The sequence below is a fragment of the Lagopus leucura genome, unplaced genomic scaffold, assembly GCF_019238085.1.
Source record: "Lagopus leucura isolate 7727_CA_CO unplaced genomic scaffold, USGS_WTPT01 Super-Scaffold_100001, whole genome shotgun sequence".
Taxonomy (NCBI): domain Eukaryota; kingdom Metazoa; phylum Chordata; class Aves; order Galliformes; family Phasianidae; genus Lagopus; species Lagopus leucura.
In genome coordinates, this window is record NW_024962262.1 from 50,601,291 (window position 1) to 50,607,988 (window position 6,698).

The following is a 6,698-nucleotide window of genomic DNA, read 5'->3' on the forward strand; positions in this document are numbered from 1 at the left end:
TTATTATTATTATTATTATTATTATTATTATTATTATTATTATTATTATTTCATTTATCATCCTAGTTTCCCTTGCAAACGCGTCATTAACTCTCTCTTAATCCTCATTTCTTTCCCCGCTTCCTTTCATGGGGCCATTAGGATAAGGAAAAAAAAAAAAAAAAAAAAAGCTCCGATCACAATCCACAATCGCCGTGCGCGGGGCCGGGTGCTCGGGGACGGGATTAGCGGGGCGGGGGGAAGGTGCCCCTCTGCCTCACGCAGCGTATGAATGCATGGCACCCATCTGCCGAGTCCCCACCTCCCCCACCCCCCGGACGCAGCTAAACACCAATTAGCCCCCTAAGCTCTGCCAACAGGTCCGGGTGCTGCGCCTTCTGGGGCCGTCGGGGCCGCCAGCCTCGGGGGCTCAGTCCTCGGCAGCGATTGTTTTCAGCTCGGTTCGCGGTTGGGTACGAGGGAAATACACCCCCCTCCCCAAAGCTTACGGCAAGGAGGTAGTGCGTCTCCACAGCAGAGGTCTCGTAATCCAACCCAGCACCCCAGGAATAATTAATGGCACCAACCTGTGGCTCAGTGAGGGACACCGCCTCGCTAAGCGAGAACTCGGTGCTCAGAGACCCAACCTCAAACCCCAGAAAGTTCCCACCCGGCCCCTCCGAACGAACAAAACACCCCGGGAGCAGGGGATGCGCGTTTATAAGGACATCGCGCAGGGTCCCAGAGGTGCCGTAGGCGTTCGTCGCTGCCCGAGCCCTGCGGGGAGCGGGCCGCTGCTTCCCCCATCCCTAAGGCCCCGCTGGGAGCCCGTGGGCAGGGGCCGCTCCTCCCGCACCCCTCTCTGTGTGACAAGCGGCTGCCCAGCTTTAGCAGCCTCCTTCTGGAGGCATGTCCCGAATTCAATAGTGAAGCCGGGCGGTTTGCGTTCACGCTTTGGCTTTTGGAGGCTCTTCGTCGTCGTGCCCCCCTCCCCACCCCCCTCAGCCCGTGTTTCCCCCGGTGTGAGCGGCTGCTGAGCGTGCGGGTGCTGAGCTCTGCCGGCCGGCGCCCTCCAGGAAGATTGATCTCAGCGCACCATATAAATTAATGAAAAGATTAAACTTTTGCTGAAGGGGACATCAACTCTTATGTCATCTTCCCAGATCTTCTTACTTGGGCTCTGTAATATCTTTCCGAGGCCTTGATGTACTGTTTCTATAAAAATAAATTACTTGTAATTGAATTCTGCACTCTTTCTTTCAAGTACTTTATTACTGAGCAGCACCTTAACAGGATGTGCAGAGTTGCAGGGAAATTGGTGCTTCGAGTGTTCGCAGAGCTTCAAACAGCACCAAAAGGAAAAAAAAAAAAAAAAAAAAGAGGGAGGAAAAAAAGGCAATGCTGGTTCAGGCCATGAGAAAGACTATATATATATATATATATATATTTACTAAAAGAATGTTCTCATGAATGAAAATAACGCTAGAAAGGAAAGAAATATCAAGAGGGAAAAGAGGAGAGATGGATAATTAATTAAGAAATAAACAGGGCGTGCTATCCATCAGGAGATGGAAGTGGTAAAAAAGCAGAAAGGGAGGGGAAAAGGAAAGACTTTTGTAATATTTTCAGAACTGTTCTCTAATTCCTCTCCGAAGCGCCTCTCCCTTGTCGTTAAAGGATATAGTTTCAATTTAGTGTGGAAATTTGCTGTAAATAAATTGGAGCTCCTATGGTAGCTAGTCCTTATTAACCTTTTATTTTTAGTGTTGTACTGGAAACTCATATCAGCCAGCTGTCAGGGTTATAATTGAAAGTTATGAGACCGTAGTGAGGAGCAGGCAGTAATTCAATTACAACAAATATCTTTGGGTTTATGGTGCAGGGCTAAATTAAATGTCATTATTCACTGTCTCTAATGGAAATCAAAAGGAAATCAGATTAGAGCATTTGTGAAAGAAATCACTGAGTGATCCTTAATGAAGAAATAACTGTCTAAAACAGTGTACTGCGCTTTACTTAGCATATTCATGACTAATTGGAATTGATCGCGAATCACACCGAGCCTGATTTATTATCGCTTAACGCGGCGGCTAATTCATCACTTTTATACCTCATAACCTTATTTTTTCATAGCTAAAGGGAAAGGGCACTTCGTTTTCCAGATTTAAATACAATTTCTGGTTGAAAGATGTTCCTATTTGAAGAAGAAGTTGTTTAAACGCTGCTTAAATTCCTCCTGACAATTTATACTTCTTTGGCGAGGCAGCGAGAGCGGGGGGGAGGGCCGGGGCGGAGGTGGGGGGGAACACACGCAAGGAGATTTCCTGCAAGGATTTACAACTGTAAAAAACGCATTATTGTCGCGACCGTGCGGTGATACTTTGCGTTCTTGTACGTAAACCTCGGTAAAAAATGGAGCAGCGCTGCGCGTCGCTGGGATTTGCGCGTCTGCGGAGCGAGCGCAGCCCCGTGCCCTGCGCGCAGCCGGGAGAGCTGCGAGGCGGCTGCACCCGGAATGGGAATGAGAACGGAACAGGGAATGGGAACGGGAGCGGGCAGAGCCCCTCCGTCCGCCCGCCCCCTCTCTAGGTAGGAGAAACGGTGCTAGGAAGGAGAGAGGGCCGATTCCTGCTTAAGAAAATCACTGAGGTACCCGAGGTAATTAATGCCTTTGGAAGCCTTTCTTTGCACTAATTACTCCGTTGTAAATGACCATCATTAAGGCAATTGAAGAAAGCTTGGAGGCAAAATTTGATGTAGGAAGTGCAGTTAGTATTAATTAACCGTATGATCTCTTGGCAAGTGCGAGAACATCAAAGGTTGGAGGTGTTTACTTAGCGACAAGATTTTATCAGCGGTGAAAGTCAATGTTTGTCCACAATCGGCAGATTTTGTGTGAGGATTGGGCTCTGCGGTGCTTTCTGCTCTGTGTCTCTGACGGTGCCAATGGGGAGAGCCGCCACCCCGAGCTCCTCAGAGGGGCACGGTGATGGGCGAAGGGATGGGCGTCAGAAGTGCCTTCGAAAGGAGGCTGTAGGAGGCAGGGGGGACTGCTTGCTTACGGGCGTCTCTCGGTCAGGGCTCAGCACTGCTGTGTACCTTGTGTGGGAGACGTCGCAGTGTCTGCTCAGAAGTCCACAGAAGCGCGTTTATTTTTCCTCCCCACGTTTGGGAGTGACACAGCCCTTTGTTCCCGTTCTGTATCTCGCTTGTCCTCGGAAGTCCCCAGCCTTCCCAGCCCCGGGGGAACGGTCTGTCCTGTCGCTCAAGTGGGCTTTGGTTGCTCCGGACTGCTGAGGTGTGATGAGGAAGGCAACCGGACCGCTGGGGGTCACGGCGAGCTGTGCCAGCGCGGGGCCCTGCTGCAGCCGGGTGGCACGGCGACAGTAACGGGGTACTCGCTGCAAGCGGCGGCTGAGGCCCCCCACGCTGTGAGGGGGCTTCCGGGCTTAGTTCCTGCTGGGAGCCCCGCTCCCCCCCCCCCCCCCCCCCAAAAAAAGCGAGGTACCCCCGGGCCGTCCATAGCGCGCCGAGAGTCTCGGGGCCGGGCTCTGCCCCCGGGGACGGAGCTGAGCGGAGCTGCTCTGAGCCTCTCCCTCCGGCCTCAGCCTCGCAGTTAATCCGCTTTTTTAGCAGCTGCCTCGCCTACCCCCAATTTCTTTTTCTTTTTTTTTTTTCTTTTTTTTTTTTTTTTTGTTTGTTTGTTTGGTTTGTTTGCATTTTCTTTTCGCAGGTCTGGTTCCAGAACAGGAGAGCCAAGTGCCGAAAGCAGGAGAACCAGATGCACAAAGGTGGGCAGGGGCCAGCCGGGGGGACGCTGGGGGGCGTGCAGGGTCCCTTCGACGCTCACCGGCCCCGTCTGTGCCTGCAGGTGTGATCTTGGGCACCGCCAGCCACTTAGACGCCTGCAGAGTAGCCCCGTACGTCAATATGGGAGCTCTGAGGATGCCTTTCCAACAGGTAGCAGCCCCGCTCTCACTGCCCGTCCCCCGACCTCTCGCCGCGCTCCCAAGCTCTGTGTACAGGGGGAGGGCACGTATGACACACACAGCTCAGCGCACAACCCCCCCCAACCCCCCAGGAGTCGAGCGCTTCCACTATTTCGCTCAGTGGATGGCGAATCGATTCTTCGGGCCCGGAGGGACCCACGGCCACCTCCTGCTTCTCGCAGGCACGTGGAGGCTGACAGATTAATTGTATTGATTTTGAAAAGCCATATTTGAAGCCATATAATTAAATACATAAATAAACTACTTCTCACCACCCCCCGCTCACACTCCTATACCCTTCCTCGGAGCTGAAATCTCTGTGCCAACGCCGCGCGTTTTCTCGCACGTCGGAAGGGTTCCGAGGCAATCACCGTCCTACCGCGTGTGGGGTTACAAAGGGGCGTCCCTGAGAAAAGAGAGAGAAAAGGTCCAACTCAGCTTTCAGCACTGGGGTTAACACGGAGAGGGGATCGGGGCGGGGGGGAAGGGTTGGGGACACGCACACACGCGGTGCTGACGCCGTGTCTCCGTGCCGCCCAGGTCCAGGCTCAGCTGCAGCTGGAAGGCGTGGCCCACGCGCACCCGCACCTGCACCCGCACCTGGCGGCCCACGCGCCCTACCTGATGTTCCCACCGCCGCCCTTCGGGTTGCCCATCGCCTCCCTGGCGGAGTCCGCCTCCGCTGCCGCCGTGGTGGCAGCAGCCGCCAAGAGCAACAGCAAGAACTCCAGCATCGCCGACCTGCGGCTGAAGGCCCGCAAGCACGCCGAGGCCCTGGGGCTCTGACACGCTCCGGCCTCTCGGCCTCACGCCTCTCCTTTTCCGGCTAGCACCGCGGTCCAGCAGCTCCGCAAGGCAGCCCCGCTCCCGTCAGCAGCGCCTTCGGCCGCGGGGAGAGCTGCGCTGCGGGCCGCCCTGCCGCCCGCTCTCCGGTTTTCCGGTTTTTATTTTCTTTTTTCTCTCTCTCTCTCTCTCTCTCTTTTTTTTTTTCCTTTCCTTCGTTTTTATTTTCGATGTCTTTCCCCCTTTTCCTTCCCCACCCCACTATCCAGCTCTTCCCGGCAGCTCCGTCCCGCCGCTTTCCCAGAGAGGACATTCGCGGCCCCGCGTCCCTCTCCGGCCACGCACCGCCCCCGGCACCCCACGCAACCCAGAGACTCCGCGAAGGAGAAAGTAGGTGGGAGGAGAGGCAGACAGACAGACAGACAGAGAGGGGGACAGAGGAAAATGGGAGAGAAAACCGTCTCTGAGTCACGTTAAGCCGTGAACGTGGGGGACGCTTCGGATTTGTTGAGCCTGGCAAAAGTCGATCGCTCCGTCAGCATCCCGTCACCTGCTGCTGTCCCGTCAGTTTCGCTACCTTGTGCATGTGTCTAACTAAACACGTTTGGAAGATCAGAAGTATATTAGAACGAAACGAAACAAATAATAATAATAATAAATAATAAATCCTTGGGGCTGGTCTCCATTAAAGATGACATTTCTTTGTTGCCAACAGTATTATTTCACTGCCATGAATCTCTTCCATCACTGAGGAGCTGCTGCTGCAGAACTGGTTTGAATTTAGATGTGGAATTTCGGATTTGAGGCAAGGCAGTTTTTTTTTTTTTTTTTTTTTTTTTTTTTCTTTCCTATTAAAAAAAAAAAAGCAGCAATAAAAAAAATGTGCGTCTCAAATGGCTATGTCCTTTGAAAGGAAAAAAAAAACACAACAACAACAAAACAAACAAAAAAGCAGAGAGAGACTAGAATTTACCAATCGTTAATGATAACCTGGAAGATGGGAACAATAGGAAATGCACCTGTTTTGCCAGAGTTACCTGAACTCAAAGAGATGTGTTGTGCCATAGAAACAGGTCATTTTTTCTAACTTTTTTTCTTTTTTTTTCCCTGAAGGTCTGGATTGTTTAATTGAAATGTTGCTGTTTTACAGGATGTAGAAAGAATGACTTACACGATAAAGACGGACATACGGTTTTAAGGCATAATACTGATGCAGCATTAATTTTAGTGAAATGCAATTAAGTGCAGTAAAGTGCAATACTGTAAATATTATAGATTAAAAAGAAATAGCCGTACTTATTCTGTTAATAACCCATTCTGCAAGAACCATAACTTAAGTCCTTTACGCTCAGACTGGTGCATTGCAGCTCCTTGCCAAAATGACGGTCTGAGTCTCCTATGAGTGGATAAAGTTATATGTATTGCATTTGGGAAAAGGTAGATGCCATGATTTCTAGTCAAGTTAATGTGCCATATTTCTGGGAAGTAAGCTGAAAAGTCTGTATGATGTTTTTGCAATCAGTCTTAAGCAAAGAAAAAAAACAAACCCACAGAAGCGTTTTGTAGAGGTGGACAAGTTCAATATTTGGCCATTAAAAAAATTTGCCTGTGATTTAGATACCAAACCTTAAGCTTAGGCTTAAACAAACTAACTAATATAAATCCAGAAATGATGGAGAGTACGAAAATCCTTTAAATTATGTTACCAAAGCGTCTGGGTTTACTGGCCTTCTCTCTCCCTTTCTTCCACATTTCTACTTTTTATGCTATTTGCTTCTGCTCTGTTTATTACATTTTCTTTCTTTCTTTCTTTCTTTCTTTCTTTCTTTCTTTCTTTCTTTCTTTCTTTCTTTCTTTCTTTCTTTCTTTCTTTCTTTCTTTCTTTCTTTCTTTCTTTCTTTCTTTCTTTCTTTCTTTCTTTCTTTCTTTCTTTCTTTCTTTCTTTTT

General features: G+C 50.0%; 1 protein-coding gene across 1 annotated transcript in view; it reads left to right on the forward strand.

Annotated features, from left to right (window-relative positions):
* The window catches only part of SHOX (short stature homeobox), a 7,843-nt gene extending 3,089 nt beyond the window's left edge, over nt 1–4,754 (forward strand). The window contains exons 3-5 of the mRNA XM_042868256.1: nt 3,713–3,770; nt 3,851–3,939; nt 4,509–4,754. Of these exons, the coding sequence (XP_042724190.1) occupies nt 3,713–3,770; nt 3,851–3,939; nt 4,509–4,754 (393 nt within the window). The remainder of the gene's footprint in view (nt 1–3,712; nt 3,771–3,850; nt 3,940–4,508) is intronic.
* Nucleotides 4,755–6,698: the final 1,944 nt, after the last annotated feature.